General features: G+C 38.2%; 1 protein-coding gene across 7 annotated transcripts in view; it reads left to right on the forward strand.

Moving 5' to 3' along the window:
• Nucleotides 1-16295, forward strand: part of nadsyn1 (NAD synthetase 1) — a 48490-nt gene that overhangs the window by 5901 nt on the left and 26294 nt on the right. For 2 of the 7 annotated variants that reach the window (XR_015086137.1, XM_086025691.1), the window contains exons 3-5: nucleotides 3566-3682; nucleotides 4732-4785; nucleotides 9803-9892. Coding sequence is in view for 6 of the 7 variants with exons in the window: in XM_086025691.1 (XP_085881817.1) it covers nucleotides 3566-3682; nucleotides 4732-4785; nucleotides 9803-9892 (261 nt within the window). In the remaining variant the exon portion in view is untranslated. Of the gene's footprint in view, nucleotides 1-3565; nucleotides 3683-4731; nucleotides 4786-9143; nucleotides 9229-9802; nucleotides 9897-16295 lie in introns of those variants that run through there. The other 5 variants (XM_086025694.1, XM_086025697.1, XM_086025693.1 and 2 more) reach the window with 5 other exon arrangements.

Consider the following 16295-nt stretch of genomic DNA (forward strand, 5'->3'; position numbering starts at 1 on the left):
TCCAACACAAGATGTGCCAAAATATTCACAGATTTAAATAGTTATATAAACATATGCTCTGGTCACAATATAGTGAGAGCGGGTTTTAATGCCATACAATGTTTATCTGCAATTATGCAATATGGAATCAATTCTCTGTCTTGAAATGTTGTTGAAATGTGCTTGTTGTTCCTCACCAAGTTGGTATCTATTGTCTATTACCCTTCTGGTATCGTTGTTCTTACCATTGCTGGTATGTGCCTTCTTCATGTTGTCTCTTAGCATTGCTGGTATAAGCTTTTCTTTGTTGTTTCTTACCATTATTGGTATGTGCTTGTCTTACCATGGCTGGTATGTATTATTATTAATCTAAATTAACATCTGAATGAGTGAACGAAAGTATATTGCTCTTATTTTCATTCATATTTTGGTTATATATTGCAATACTGTGGTCAATTTTGCCTTGCCTTTTTGTTTATTGTTCTGGCTGATGTTAAAGGACAGAAGGAAGTATTTAAACTGTTAAATTATTGATGATAAATAGGAGTGGGATTAAATACATTTTTCTTCGTCCCACTCCTTTTCGAGTGTTAATGATTTGATTTGAATATCGAACCTGAATATTTTCTGCTTTAAGTATTGCTCAAGTCTTTTTTGTTTGTTTGTTTTTTGAATGCAGGTCATTTATGTTTTACAAGTAATTTTGCTCGAAACAAATAAAAAATGAATGAATGAAAATAAATGAAGACATGATTTTTTTTTTCATAATGAAAAAGACCTTTAAGTGCAATTTAAGGCACCTTCCTTTCAACATTGGCAGCACATTACAAAGTAATCTTGGTCAACAATATTGAAAAAGTTAAAAAAAAAAAAAAGTACTTTAGACCAAGGAACAGCTGTTGAACTACCAGTTAATGATAACAGCTGCTAGCCACTAACGGCAGAGACTTGTACCGTATTATACAATGACAGCGTAATTAACCAGCGGTTTGTTCACGTCCTAAATTAGAGACTGAATATGATTTCGGGACGGCATTGCGTTAGTGTTAAAACTGCCGTAATGTCGAAAATGGAAGTCATGTTAGCCGTTAAGCCACCACGCGGGCCAATTTCAAAGTAAAAGTCCACTAAGGCATTGGCATCAATGAATCAATGTACTATTTGTTACGCTTTACTTTGAAGTTAGCCTTTGCGGAGGCCGTGTGTTCTTTTGAGTATGCTTGCAAAACTCTCTCGTACATGCGACTTGCGTCTTGAGGTTTTCCAACTTCCTTTGCTGAATGCAGACTAATCACATTGCCTTAATGTGAACACACATTGTTTTTTTTACCAACTATTCTGCGTATTGTGCCCGTCGTGAACCGTGATGCTTGATCCTTACCGATCACGGGTCAAAGATGATTTGTTGCAGTGCACCACTAGTGTGTACAGGTACGCAAATGCACGTTGTGACGCAAATGACAGTACGCATCAGTGATTTCTGTTGCGCATGCGTACCAGTTATGTGCACCCCTGAATGCAGTACCTTCAAACTAGCAATGCTGGGGTAACTATGTTCTAACTAGCGATGGTAGATTAAAAACACGTTACCTTGAAACTGAACAACATAGTGAATTGTTGCCTTTGACACAAGGGACCACAGTTCAAATCCCAGTCACAATCATGAATGCTAACATTCCTCATGGGTATGCTAAACCCTGATTCCAACATTTTGCAATAATTATTTCATTGCAAAATAATGCAATAAAAACTGAAAACGTATTGTTATAACACAAAAGTTTTGCAATAAAATGCAATAGTATTGCATTATAAAGCAATCTTAAATATTCTCATGATGTGCCTTGGTGGGCTCTGGTGTCCCTTAGTTTGCTTGTGCACACATGCTGACAACGCCAATGAGGTGCGTTAGGTTGAGTTTAGGGTTAGGTTGAGGGGTAGGCTGTCTAAGCAGCTTCTGGAAAGAAGTTTCGCAAGGGGTTTTGTTACCTGAGCCCTGAGCAACTGTGATGTTATTTTCAGTCGACAGAAAGTGGCAAAATGGCCGCCTCTGAGATGGACAAAAACGGGTGAATTTTAATGCTTAAGTCATATTCAACAAGCGTAATATTAATCAGAATGCCATGTTTAGGCTAGTGGCGCTACATAGAACATAATTTTGTAAATAATATTTTGGGGTTGAGTTTTACTTTAAGGCTGTGCTTTACCCAAGTGCAGTGTTAAAGGAGTGCGAAGATAATACCAAAAAAATAAGAGACGAAAAAGAGTATGTGTAGATAAGACCAGGATGCCACGTTAGCTCTCTGTGCTGAGCTGTAAATAGAGGGAAAAAAAGAAATACACGACTACTTTTTGAGAATACCAAACCAACCATCCGGAATTGGTTACCCAGCTAGGAAAGCGGCTAGCTTTTCAGAATTTTTTTTTTTTTTTTTTTTTTTTTTAACAAAGCTGATCTTGTTTGAGTTTTCAAACGTTCAATGTTGTTGTTCAAGTTGGCGCCGGGCAACAGCCATCCTTAAAACAAGCTCCGCTCACGCCAAGCTCTCATATAGTGTTGCACACTCACATCAAGACAACAGCCCCTGCAGATTATGTTCAATCTCTAATTTAATATCCTAAGAAAATGCTAATTTATTGAGCTGTCATTGATTAAAATGGTACGACCATGGTGCGGTGCTGGGTGGTGCGCACTCTGTTGGCTGTGTTGATAGTCAGCCGTGATCACATGACATCACCGACTGTACAAACAGCCTTTTAGCTTCACAAAAGCAAACTCCTTTCCTTTGTAGCATCCTCTTCCCAAAGCCTTGAGTGATACAATAAATAGAACAATGATCTTACTAACAACCCATTTACATCAGCGCAAATGAATTGGCACAAACTTACCTCATTATGTCTGATGCTGCTTTTAGCTGGCAAATGCGTGCTCTCAGCTGATGTGGCTCGGTCCTCGCAGACCGCGTATATCCTCTTTATTCTTGTTCAGCCCCTAATTCCCACGGCAAGTGGCGCATGCTTGTAGGTGGTGAAGGTGCGCACAGAGTGGATAGAATCAGTGCCGTGGCAGATGTGTGGATGTGTTCTCAAGCTATTTTCATCACTTCAAATTGCTTAATATTGCTTAAAAATAAAGGAAAAGGCATCACTCTCTGTCCCTCCTGACGTCGTAATTTTCGACACTAAATGTGGGCTTCCAAAATCTTCAAAAAAATCATCAGAAAGCAACCCTAAAATTACTACTGAGTCTGTTTAGGGGAGATTTTTTTCTGCAGACATCATTTCAAGTCTAGAACTACAAAATGTCAATGTTTAGCCCATTAGTGAGACACTTTGAGCTGAGAAACACTCTCAAAGGATTTAAAAAGTACAGGTACTAGCTATCTATCTATCCATCATATTGCATAGCATTCCTTCCGTCATATCGCACAGCTCTAATTACTGTACATTCCTATATCAAAGTGTTTAAGTGTTTGATGTTCTTGAAATGAAATGTCCAAAATGTAGATCTTTTTGAATTTTTTATTTTTTGCCTTACCTTTCTTTTCCCATCAGCTGACACCTCTCTTGTAATTCCTCATTTTTATAGTGGGTATGGTTGTGCAGACCACTTTCATGAATCGGATACATTGCTACACTGTTTTGAAGTTCTCAAGAAGCTTCTAGAATCTCCCACTACCCAAGACATTATTTGTGACGTGGGAATGTAAGTATGAACTTTAAAAAAGAAATGAAAAAAAGAAATGCTGAATTCAATAAATTCAACGACCTCTTCTGAAATTAGTCCTGACTATTCACACATTTGCCTTTAAACGGTATGGGTCAACATCTTGCCACTTTTCTGCTAAAACATTGTTAATTTCTAACAATGTGCTTATTTTTCCAGTCTTTTGTTTAACACAATCTGCACAATTCTGCAAAAAAACAAACAAAAAAAAACTATATATATATATATATATATATATATATATATGTATATATATATATATATATATATATATATATATATATATATATATATATATGTATATATATATATATATATATATATATGTATATATATATATATGTATATATATATATATATATATATATATATATATATATATATATATATATATATATACACACATACATATATATATATATATATATATATATATATATATATATATATATATATATATATATACACACATATATATATATATACACACATATATATATATATATATATACACACACATATATATACTTTTTAGAATATTCCTTAAAACTCATTATGACATGACAGTAGCACATGATAAATATGATGGTGTTATAGCAACACTCCATTACCAATGGGGTGCTTTCCTGGGGTAACAAAGTAAGAGATCAGCGCCAAGGATGCAGGGGTGTTGCGACTTTTGAGTTTGCCTGTGAGTGCACAACAAATGATTGACGCCTCTTAAGTCATACATTTGTTTCTGATTGGTTGTTTTTCTTCAGGCTTGGGGGGTTATTTTAAATCAAATTAGAGGCATAATATGGAGCCAGAGATGGCTTTATTAATTTCTTTTTTTCCCCCAGATCATATTTTTCATGAAATACTGTTAGGTCATAATGACAGTTTCACAAACATAAAACCCCCAAAAATAAAAATCATAATTTGGAAAATTGCAAACTCACACTTTGAATGAAAGGGAAGGAGTTTCTTCCGTGTACAAATTCCCATCCTGTTTGTGTTATATTATTCTGAGTGTTATATTCCCTCAGGCCCATCATGCATCGTAATGTACGCTACAACTGCCGGGTGATTTTCCTCAACAGGTAACCTTTAAAACTTGTCATATTCAATGTAGTGATAGGTGCATTTACACATATTGTTTTTCTACAACATCAAATCAGTTAAGTCATTAAAGGGGAAGTCAACCCAAACATATATTTTTCAAGAATATGTTCTGTGCAAGACCACTAGTTGAGACAAAGCATTCTGATTAATATTGCGTTTGTGGAATGTGAGTTAAGCAGCAAATTCCACTTGCTTTTTAGCCATTTCAGGGGGCGGCCATTTTGCCACTTCTGTCGACTGAAAATGACATCACAACTGCCCAGGGCTCAGTAATGTGTAGCCCAGGCGACTAAAGCAGTTACTTCATTCGTGGTTGGTTGATTGCGGGTTCATACGATTGTCCAATTACGGTGATGCGTCATGTGACGAAGTAATTTCATTTTACAAGTAGGAGTGGGAGGGAGTCGCCAGGTAATCGAGCTACAGGTAATGAAATAACATTTTTGCCATAACCACGATCTTTTTATTGCTAACTAGAGCCGCATTTAAACCACATTTTGGTGTGGATTTGTAGGAGCCCTCTACTGCGGCCGGCCAACGTGTTGTGTGTTTGTGCAAAGTGCTACGTGTCGACAGGTGAGCGAATTGTTTGTTCTGTAACGAGCCAGCTGGATTCACTCCGTATTAGTGACATTGAATGACGATTGAAATTCTGCCTGTTCTTCAAATACTTAAACATTTGCTATATATTATATGCATTTGTAGATTAGATTGATTATATTTGTGGATGTCATATTTAGAATATATTATATATATACAGGTATATATATATAGCGCTTCAGCCGCCTTTTAAGCTTGAACACGTGGCTCCTATGCACTTGTGGCCACCTTGACTTTGCTTTTATTGACAATTTTAACCTATTCTGGAATCGCCCGTCTTTTTACCAGCCGGATGGTGTTCATCCGAACTCTCTTGGTAGCAAGATTTTAGCCGCTAACATCCACCATGTCGTAACCAATTCCACTCCCAGCTGACTCTTGTTTACCAATCATATTTCTTCTTCTACTCATAAACGCTGCAATGACAATGTCACTACCATCACTTACAGGCCAATACCAGCTGCTCACAGTACCACCACCCTCACTAGCTCCCCCTGCAGGCCCTCATTATCATTACCACTATCGGACAACTTTTCCCATTGAAACCATCACCGGCAGACGCTTCCCTTGCACACACAAACAACGTGGTTTTAACAGTGGTAATCTAGTATATGTTAATACTGCTCATTCGTACCACCATGAGCGCACGTCCAGCACAATAATTAATCTGGCCGTGCTGAACGTTCGCTCCCTTTTAAACAAAACTTTTATCATAAACGACCTGATTTTAGACAATAATTTACATGGTATACTTTTGTCTGAGACATGGCTTGGTACAGATGCTCCAGTTGCTCTCAACGAGGCTTGCCCACCGAATTTTAACTTTTTATTTTCTACAAGGGATGGCAAAAGAGGAGGCGGGACTGCATCAATTTTTATTAATACTCTTTTATCAAAGGAGATCATTTTTAGCAGCTATTTATCGTTTGAACACCATGCCTTTGTTTTTAGCAGTCCCCCTATTCTCTGCATTACCGTCTATAGACCTCCCCATCATTCCACTTCTTTTATTACAGAATTTTCAGAATTCTTATCCATTTTATATTCCAGTTATAACAGAATATTAATAACTGGCGATTTTAATATACACATGGACAACATCTCGGACCCACTATCCAGAGATTTTTCAAACCTTTTAAACTGCTTGGATTTTAAACAGCACGTCTTGCAGCCAACTCACAACAGAGGACACACCCTGGATTTGGTTATAACCTATGGCTTGTCTGCTGGTGTGTCCTCTGTTGTTGACTTGGCAGTGTCAGACCACTACTGTGTCTATTTTAACATCGCCAGTTTTAACCATCTAGCAGTCCCGGTCAGAACAGTGAAGAAACGCTACCTATCTTCTGAGGTGGCTGCAAATTTTATCGAGATCTTAAAAAGCACTCCTGCTGACATTTTACCTGCACCCTGTGATCTTATTGTTGACAATTTTAACCTACATCTTAAATCATCATTAGATTCAGTAGCTCCACTTTTAATTAAAACAACAAAAACAAAGACTGTACCCCCGTGGAGAAACAATGCTATCAAAATATCAAAGAGAAAATGCAGGAGTGCAGAGAGGAGGTGGAGAAAAAGTAAACTTACAGTACACTATGAAATTTTATGCGAACAACTGAAATCCTACAATAAAACAGTAAAACTGGCAAGATCTTCCTATTTCTCAAACCTCATTACAGTCAATAAAAACAACCCCAGGGTTCTCTTCTCCACCTTTGAACTTTTAACTAGTTCTGATTTTAATAAGTCCCCACAGAGACCAACAGATGCTCTCTGTGAGGACTTTGCAGACCACTTCAGAAGTAAAATCGATGACATAAGATCCAGTCTTTTAGCCCGTCAAAACACAAGTTTTAATAAACCCGGACAATCATATTTACATGAGGAAACACTGGAAAATTTTGCCCTGGTTGATGCAAGGACACTTGTTCGAGTTTTCTCCCAGGTAAACCCAACAACCTGCCTTTTGGATCCAATTCCCACATTTCTTTTTAAGACATTTTATGGATTTTTTGAAGAACAAATTTTAAATATAGTCAATTGCTCTCTTCAGACAGGCGTCTTCCCCGCTGCCTTTAAAACGGCGGTGGTGAAGCCCCTTCTGAAGAAGAGCGGTTCTGACCCGAGCGTTTTTAATAATTACAGACCCGTATCCAACTTACCGTTTTTAAGTAAGATTTTAGAAAAACTGGTTTTCATCCAGTTGAATCATTTTTTAAATACAAATAATATTTTAGAGAAATATCAATCTGGTTTTAGGATGAACCACAGTACGGAGACTGCTCTTTTAAGGATTTTAAATGATATTAGGTGCACTGCAGACGTGAGAAAACTCACAGTCTTGGTGCTACTGGATCTAAGCGCTGCTTTTGATACAGTAGATCACCAAATTTTATTAAATAGACTTAAAAATCTAGTGGGCATCTCTGGTACTGTTTTTGACTGGTTTTATTCCTATCTCACAGACCGATATTTCTTTGTAAGTATGGATACTTGTTCCTCTAAAACTCATGAAATTAAATGTGGGGTTCCTCAAGGTTCGATTTTAGGCCCCCTACTTTTTAATCTTTATATGCTTCCCCTCGGGGATGTCATCAGGGGACACGGCATCAGCTTTCACAGCTATGCTGATGACACGCAGCTGTATATTGCCGTGTCTCCTGATGACACAGGACCCATTGATACCCTTTTAAATTGCATTTTAGATATCAAGTCATGGATGGCAGATAATTTCCTACAGCTCAATCAGGACAAGACTGAGGTTTTAGTTATCGGTCCCGAAGGTCAGAGAGAGAAGCTTTTACCAAAACTACACATTTTTAATCCCTCACACTGTGTGAAGAACCTTGGCGTCATTTTTGACTCTGAGCTCAGTTTTATTCCTCATATTAAAAATGTAACCAAGATTGGTTTTTATCACCTTAAGAATATCGCCAGAGTCCGCCCGTTTCTCTCTCAGGCTAACACGGAAGTGCTGATGCATGCCTTTATTTCCTGTCGTTTAGATTACTGTAATGCCCTGCTCTCTGGCCTCCCGAAAAAGAGCATTTCACTACTGCAACTACTGCAGAATTCAGCCGCTCGGGTGCTGACGAGAACCAGAGGTCGGGAGCACATTACGCCAGTTTTGAAATTGCTGCATTGGCTCCCTGTGTGTTTCAGGATCGATTTTAAAGTACTTTTATTAGTTTATAAATGTGTTAATGGTCTTGGGCCATCTTATTTATCTGATTTGCTTTTATCATACCAGCCCTCGCGGATCCTGAGGTCCTCTGGCGCGGGCCTTTTATTTATTCCAAGGGTGAGGACCAAACTGCATGGCGAGGCTGCATTCAGCCGTTTTGGTCCTCACCTTTGGAATAGCCTGCCAGAGGATGTCAGGTCTGCAGAGACTGTTGATATTTTTAAGAGGAAGCTCAAGACACACCTTTTTAGTTTGGCTTTCAACAACTTTTAAATAATTTATCTTTTCTTTTGATTGAAGATAATTCTATGTTTTGCTTTGAATGTTTTAAAGCACTTTGAGTTGCATTTTTATGTATGAAAAGTGCTATATAAATAAAATGTGATTGATTGATATATATATATATATATATATATATTTTTTTTTTTTTGTTGTTGGCTTGCATTTAAATACATTTAATGTATTTTATTGGATGACTTGTGTACACTAGAATTATACCAATTGATTGTACTATGATATGAATTTGTGAACTATGGCACTATTTATTAGGCCAAGTTCCCGGAATTGATGGCAAGCTAGTAGGACCTGCAGCCTACAGAAGCTTCTCAAGGGACGCACTCCTCCTGTCAGGCTGGTAGGGTGCTCCTTGTAGCCCACGACCTCACTCCTAAATCATACGCCCTGGCCACTGCCCACCCATTTTTGCATATATATATATATATATATATATATATATATATATATATATATATATATATATATGGTGTATTGTCACTTATGTGTTTTTTGTTAATACATATCTAAAGCACTCTCTCCTCACAAAACCTAGTAGATCTTCTGTTGATTAGCCTATTGATTGTCACATTGCAATTGTGCCCTGGTTCTTTCATGAACCAGGTGCTACAAATGACCAATCACGGCAAGTCAGCCGAAATTGGTCGTTACCTGACCAGTTGTGATGTCATCTTCAGTCGACAGAAGTAACAAAATGGCCGCCCCCGGAGATGGCTAAAAACGGGTTGATTAACTCTTATTCCACAAACGCAATATTAATCAGAATGCCTTGTTTCAACTAGTGGGCCTGCATATAACATATTCTTGAAAAAAAAATGTGTGGGTTGAATTCCTTCTCAACTGAGCTGTATGGAAATGTAGATGAAACTAAACCAATGAACTAACTGTATTTTTTGAATTCTCTATTCTTTTAGACAAATCCTGCTGATTCGACCAAAGATGCTGATGGCCAACCATGGCATCTACAGAGAGATGCGTTGGTTCTCACCCTGGACAAAGTTTCGGTTGGTAAATATAGAGCTTCATTTGACTCAGTTGCAATCAATCAATAAAATAATTACATTTAATTAAAGAATATCCTAAAATAATCCTAAGGTAAATTCAAGTACTTTAATAAACAATAAAATAATAATACTATAAATAAAAAATAATAAATTAAGCACAAGTAGCACAACATTTCAGCCCCTGTACTTTATTTAAACATGCTCCGCAGACAGAACAAGGTAGCCCTTGTACTCGTATAAACTGTGTGTGTGTGTGTTGCGTGCGTGTAGGTGTGTGTGTGTGTTTCAGTCTGTGTGTGTGACAAAACATGCAAAACAAACATTTTTCCCAAAGAATCACTCAGTGGGGTTCCATTTGTGCCAAAAATATGTTATGTCGATGATACGTGTCTATGTGTTGTTAGGCGTCCATGTTAAGTGTTTGTTAGACGATCATGTTAAGTGTTTGTTAAACGTCCATGTTAATTGTTTGTTAGATGTCCATGTTAAGTGTTTGTTAAAAAAAAAGGAATAAAATGAGCCAAACAATAGCCTAAAGTATGAAGTTTGCTAAACTTGAGCACTGCTTACATTAATGAAAAAAAAAACAAGATTCATCACATCAAATATTGCACATTTAGAAAAAAATGTAGATTCATTGTTATTATTGTGCAGTGAGGGTGCAGACAGATTGCGCTGTCTACCGTGAAATAAAAAAAACTTCTCATTGATGTCTAACATGCACTTATCATCGAAACGTTATATAGAGATGTCTAACATGCACTTATCATCGAAACGTTATATAGACACATATCATCGACATAACAGACACATCATGGACGTCTAACATGCACTTATCATCGACACATTACATAGACACGTATCATGGACGTCTAACAAACAATTAACATGGACGTTTAACAAGCATTAAACATGGACGTCTAACAAACACTAATCATCAACACAGACAGTATCATAGACGTCTAACATAGAAACATACATCGACACATAACATAGACACATATCATGGACGTCTAACATAGACACGTATCATAGACGTCTAACATATACACATACATCGACACATAACATAGACACGTATCATGGACGTATAACATAGACACGTATCATCGACACATAACATATAACATAGACACGTATCATCAACACATAACCTATTTTTGCCACAAATGGAACCCCATAGAAAACAACTCTTTCCGGCAGCTGAAGTTGAATATGATCATGTGACGAGACTATGAGGTTTCATTTGGGCCAAAAATATGTTGTGTCAAACATACGTGTCTATGGGGTTCCATTTGTGCCAAAAATATGTTATGTGTCGATGAAACGTGTCTACATTATAGGTCCATGATACGTGTCTATGTAATATGTAATGTGTCGATGATAAGTATTTGTTGGACGTCCATGACGTGTCTATGTTATGTCGATGATACGTGTCTATGTTATGTGTGGATGATATGTGTCTATGTTATGTGTGGATGATAAGTGTCTATATGTTAGACGTCTATGATAAGTGTCTATGTTAGACGTCCCTGATAAGTGTCTGTTATGTCGATGATATGTGTCTGTTATGTGTGGATGATATGTGTCTATGTTATGTGTGGATACGTGTCTATGTTATGTGTGGATGATAAGTGTCTATGTTAGACGTCCATGATAAGTGTCTATGTTAGACGTCCATGTAAAGTGTTGATGTTAGATGTCCACGTAAAGTGTCGATGTTAGACGTTGATGAGAAATGTCGTCAGTGTTGAATGAAATCATTATAAATAAAATAATATGTATAAAAGTATTCATGCGATCCTGTTAGCTCATTCCCACCACCGTTGCGACACAACGCCGTTTTATTTACAGCCGGGATCAACTTTTGGTAGATCTTATTTTCAGCATCTATTATCCATCCATCCATTATCTGTACCGCTTATCCTCACAAGGGTCGCGGGGCGTGCTGGAGCCTATCCCAGCTGTCTTTGGGCAGTAGGCGGGGGACACCCTGAATTGGTTGCCAGCCAATCGCAGGGCACACAGAGACAAACATCCACACTCACAATCACACCTAGTGGCAATTTAGAGTGTCCAATCAACTTACCATGCATGTTTTTGGAATGTGGGAGGAAACCGGAGTACCTGGAGAAAACCCACGCAGGCACGGGGAGAACATGCAAACTCCACACAGGGAGGCCGGAGCCGGGATCGAACCCACGACCTCTGAACTGTGAGGCGGACGTGCTAACCAATCGACCACCGTGCCGCCCACAAGGCGTGCTGGAGCCTATCCCAGCTGTCGACAGGAAAACAAATTATTATTATTATTATTTATTATTATGTTAAGACGAAGACCTTCATTACTATTATTAAGTCAGATTTATTTGGCGCTTTTCTGTACGTTGCTAAACGGACCAAAAACTCTCCCCAAAAGGCCTACAAAAGGCACAGCCCCAGCAGGTTACCAGAAAAAAAAAAAGAAAAAGACATTTATACAGGCTGAAAATAAGACACACGAAAAAGTTGATCCTTGCTGTTAAACAAAGATGGGACAAAGATGGGAATGAGCGAACAGGACCGCATGCATACATATTATTAATATTATCAAACTGACGACATCGGCGTCTAACATCGGCACTTTACATAGACGTCTAACATAGACACTTATCATGGACGTCTATAGACACTTATAAGCTACACATAACATAGACACGTATCATCGACACATATAGACACGTATCATGGACGTCTATCATAGACACTTATCATCGACACATAACATATTTTTGGCACAAATGGAACCCCATATGACACTGCCTTACGGCTACGTTTGATTGGTGACACATAGTCACATGGTAGAGTCTGGCGCAGGTCTCTGACAAAATAAATGCGCCTTTCTCTGAGACAGAGAGAGACGCGTACATACGCACGTGTAGTGGATTTACGTAACAGGTTTAATGTAGCCTAAAATAGCGGAGTAAGAGTACAGTTTTTCTTCACAAATCTACTCAAGTAAAAGTAAAAAGTATAGTGATTTAAAAAAAAGTCCTAGACGTATAAAATTTCCCAAAACTTACTCAAGTAAATGTAACGGAGTAAATGTAACTCGTTACTAAGTAAATGTAGCTTACATTTACTGTTGGACCTCTGGCATTATGGCCAAGCGGCATTAGTCTCGTATATTCAAACTCGAATGTGTTGAGTTTGAGTGATTATTTCCTAATTTGCATTTTTTATCTGTACAGTTGCATTCATAGCAATGTCTGTGTAATAACCTTAATAAAATCAAGGCATTGCAATTTCACCAATCAATGCTTCAAAGAATACTGTAATTTCCCAATTACAAAGCACACCTGATTAACTCATTTGATGCGTACCTCGTGTTAACTCGTTTTTTATAATCCAATAGCCATCCACGGGTTAACTCGAGAAATGTGTTTTTTGTGTGCATTTGATTTCCAAGGCTCTGATGCAATTAATCACAAAAGTTTCAGGCTTGGAAAGCATTGTAATATCGCCAGCAGATGTCATCAGTGTCGTTTGTCAGATCATAGCCAGTGCTGTTTTCAGGCTAGAAAAGGCAACAGGAAGGAGGAAGTAGCATGCCTATCCGGGGGGAGGGACAGAGGAAAAATGCTGCGAATCGAAAAATGGATATATGCAGGTAGCTGACATTGGAAGTAGGGCTGGGCCGATAATTCGATATCGATATGTATCACGATTGACACATGATCGATACCAATAGAAAATGCCTTCGATAAAACGTTCAATAGAAAAAAGAAAAACAAACTTGATCGCAGCATGGTGCGTGATGTAGGCAGCACGCTTCCGCCTCCAAACATGAAGAAGAACATTTAAACCAACAAGAAGAAGCTGTTAACTCAACGGAGCATGCTCGTGAGCCCGGCGGCCGTGCGCTATGCTCGCATGCCCGGCGGCCGGGCGCTACGTTCGCGCAGAGGCCCGGCGGCCATGCGCTACGCTCGCGTCCAGTGAGCGAGCGCCGTAACATTGCTCAAATAAATGACCACTCGACTCAGTATTACCCTTTAAAAAACCCAGGAGTTCTTGTCTTTGACATGCTAGCAGTAGTTAGCCTTATCCGACACCGGCATCGCACTCAAGGTAAAATCAAGCAAGTAAAATATGAATGGACGATGGCAATAATGAGTCCGCTCAAAAGTAGTCCTAAGACGGGTGGTCAACGATGATGTATGCACTGCAAGAGAGTATTCGTTCACTTACATTGGATGAACATTGAATGAAAGCTAACATATGTGTCAACAACTGCTTTGGGGTAGACCTAATGAAAATAAGCATTTACAATGCACTGATGGAGGACAAACTGCACATTACACTTCATAATGATGTACAAAAAACAGTTAACTGGTATTTAAAGGTAAGGTTTAAAACAAAATCAATAATTATCAATATTGACTGATATGAAATACTTAGATTGTGACAGTTTTTCAAACATTTCTCAGCCCTTCTAAGCACATTATCTTTAAAATGGAGTTTATTTAATCTTTATATCGACCAGTTTATTTCACTCTTTCATAGTTACATTGACCTCTTCTTAAAGGTTAAGTATTATGTTAAAATAAAATAACCTAAATGTATTTTTCTTCGGGTCATTCATTTCAATAGTTGAAAAAAAAGAAAACAAATTCAATATATATCGATATCGGCCAATATGAAACATTCATATCGTGATATAATTTTCAGTCATATCGCCCAGCCCTAATTGGAAGACATTCTTTTCAGTGTTAAAAGCTACAAAGAGTTTGCCATCAGTTGATCAAAATAACAATGACTCTGAGTGCCTGCGTATATCTACTTTTCTTCTGTGGCTCTTTGACACGACAGGGGTGGTCCACACGTCAGATGTTGGTCTACCTGCCCCGCTAAAAAAACGGTTTTACGAATTAATTCATCAAAGGCAGTGGGCGTGGCTATTTTGTTTTATGAATTGAATGAAGTGATTTCACCTCCATCATTCTTCTTGCTATATGTTATTTTTTATAGATTGATAGACAGCCCACATTGTTTAGATATTTGTAGTTATTAACATTTAATGCATTGATGGACTTTTTTCTGTTTTAGGTTGAAATGTCTGCTGTATTCGAATGCAACCTTGTGTCTCGACTAATATGAGCGATGCCAATGTGTAATGCAATGTTCCCGTTATGATCCTCTCCATTTTAACCACAAAGGTTGAGTGTATTACAAACGATAATACAGATACTCAAGCATCTGCCTGTTACATTGTATTGCATGAGTAATCGAAATGATCAACCCGCTTTTGCTTATACCCTACACACACGTGTGCACACCCCCGTACACACACACCCGTACACACACATACAATAAATCAATTTCCACATTTTATCTATCGACCACTGCTACTTAGATGATAATAATAATAATAATAATAATAATAATAATAATACATTTAATTTATAACATAACTGTTAAGATGTCCAATTACATAATTTATTTAAATTTAAAGATACGATTTAACATGACGCGCATCACAGGCTGCCACTTTGTGCATGCAGTTGACAGATGGACACAGATTTGGAGAGCCTTTGCTGTATTCCCCCCCCCCCCCCCCAAGTACCGGCAAGAGAATTTAATTTTTACCAGCTCACACTGAAAAAATGAGAGCCTTTGCGGGCATAATAGACACAATGTCAATCCCTGAGCCGTGGGCCATCAGGTCTCCATTAATGTTGAACCCTGCTCTAGTCCCACAAATCCAACGAGTAAAACATCTGAACCATATTTAGGTTTAATCGGAGGCACTTTAAATGGTGGCAGTTGTGTACTGACTTCCCTTTCACATGAGTTTGAATGTTAATTCAGCGTTCGTCCGTTTGTAGCGCGTTTGCCCCTGTTGGTCATCGTACAATACAGGCCCAGATTGCAACCCCCACCAAGCTCTTCAGTTTACCCACAATGCGTTACAGGCAAACATATCGGTTGGCAAGTCTTCTAAGCTTGTTCAATGTGAATGGTTGCCATGGTTACAAGGAACACACATCGCCGTTTGTTACCATTCTGGAGAAAGCTTCACATTTAAATGCAGACGTGCCGGTGTTTCCCATGTTCTCATTAATAGTTATCACTGAAGAAGATACACAACACTCAGGACTGCTCCCAGCGTGTTGTTTGAAGGTTTATTCAGTTAGCGCGTACTTATTTTTATACTTTACCAAATCATCTCGCAGGCCGGATTAAACTTGTTTGTGGGCCTGATCCGGCCTGCGGTCCATACGTTTGACACCCATGGTGTATGCAGTAGTTGTTGCTTCCATTTTAAAATGCACTAAACATTTACAGCTAAAAATGGGAAGGCCACAGTCTCGCCTTCAATTTAAGTTTCACCATCATTTATGATTTATGCTGGCACAAGCTG

Source organism: Filicampus tigris, chromosome 3 (genome assembly GCF_054856515.1).
Source record: "Filicampus tigris isolate MCC_2025a chromosome 3, RoL_Ftig_1.0, whole genome shotgun sequence".
NCBI classification, from domain to species: domain Eukaryota; kingdom Metazoa; phylum Chordata; class Actinopteri; order Syngnathiformes; family Syngnathidae; genus Filicampus; species Filicampus tigris.